General features: G+C 29.9%; 1 protein-coding gene across 1 annotated transcript; it reads right to left on the bottom strand.

Moving 5' to 3' along the window:
• Positions 1–418: 418 nt before the first annotated feature.
• On the bottom strand, positions 419–949 carry LOC107473431 (pathogenesis-related protein PRB1-3). The gene has a single exon (XM_016092986.2). The coding sequence runs from the start codon at positions 947–949 to the stop codon at positions 419–421; it is 531 nt and encodes a 176-aa protein (XP_015948472.1).
• Between the last annotated feature and the right edge of the window lie 335 nt (positions 950–1,284).

Below are 1,284 nucleotides of genomic sequence, written 5' to 3'. Positions count from 1 at the left end.
ATATACATATAACATATATAAATTAAATTATATTTTTAAAATTTATATTTATTAATTATAAGTTAAACGGTTCAATTTGTAATTCATCTGTAAAACCAGTAAATTAGTAAACTAATAGTTTAATCAGTTCGATTACTGATTTAATTTTGACAACAATAGTCTTAATTGAGCAACCAGCGACCAACCCCAAATGACTACCAACTAATCTACTCCAATCGACTTTCAACCAATTTCCCCCAAACGGCTCCACTCACCAACCCACTAGGCTTACCCCAATTGAATGATCGATCTTAATTGCCTTCAACCGAAACAAAGAACAATTCATTCAAGTAGTCTTTCCATAAAAAAAAAACTACAAGGCCAATAATCATAGTAAAATGTGCCCTTATATTAAAGTGTAGTGAAAGAAGCAATGAGTTTAATTTGGTAATGAATGAAATACAAAGGGGCTTTGATCCAGAACATTATATGAAGGGTAATAAAAACAAGTAATAAAGGTGCCTCTATAATTGCGACACTTGACTCTAGCACAACCTAAAGAAGTAGTTGCATCCCATATAATCTGAGCGTAATAAACACAATTAAGGGTACCATCAATGCAAGTGTTCGATTTATAGTCATAGTTTGTTTTTTGTTCCAGCCATAAGTTCACAGCATCAACACCTGATTTGGATTCTTCATCATATAGACCGTTTTGGCCAAATTTAGTACTAGTAGCAATGCTCGCATCATTAGTCCCCTTCTTGCAGTCAAAAATGTGTTTTTTCACAAACTTGCGAGCAAGTGATGCAAGCTGCCGATCCCACTTCAGTGGCTTAGCCCCAACTTTTACACGTTCATCATTGTGAGCTTTAAGATAATCTTTTGGAGAGTTTTGAGCTATTAAGAATAATGGAACTATACTTATAAAACTTATTATCACTACCCAAATCTTCAATAACATTTCCATTATCCAACTTCTTTAAAAAAGTTGTTTGACAATTGGAAAAATTAAATATCAAAATTATTCAGTGTTATGTATAAATATAAAACATAATTGCAATTAGATGTACTTGAATATATATACATACAGGTATATTGATTTATGAGAGGATTGAAAAGCCAACGATAAGTAAAAGTAATAATAATAAGAAATTTTTTATTTAATTTATAGTTTAAAATTAATTTCTTTATTTATTTTTTATTCTTCTTTCGTTCATGTTACTTCATTAAAATGAATGGCTAAAATTTTTCTACGGAATTCAAAAATTGACCCCATACAATATATCTAAAAAATATACATAA

This window comes from Arachis duranensis, chromosome 2, assembly GCF_000817695.3.
Source record: "Arachis duranensis cultivar V14167 chromosome 2, aradu.V14167.gnm2.J7QH, whole genome shotgun sequence".
Lineage (NCBI taxonomy): Eukaryota > Viridiplantae > Streptophyta > Magnoliopsida > Fabales > Fabaceae > Arachis > Arachis duranensis.
This window is presented reverse-complemented; position numbering and strand designations above follow the sequence as displayed.

What these genes read in the sequence shown, in the direction of transcription:
- LOC107473431 (XM_016092986.2), bottom strand. Translation starts at nt 949, where the DNA reads ATGGAAATGTTATTGAAGATTTGGGTAGTGATAATAAGTTTTATAAGT.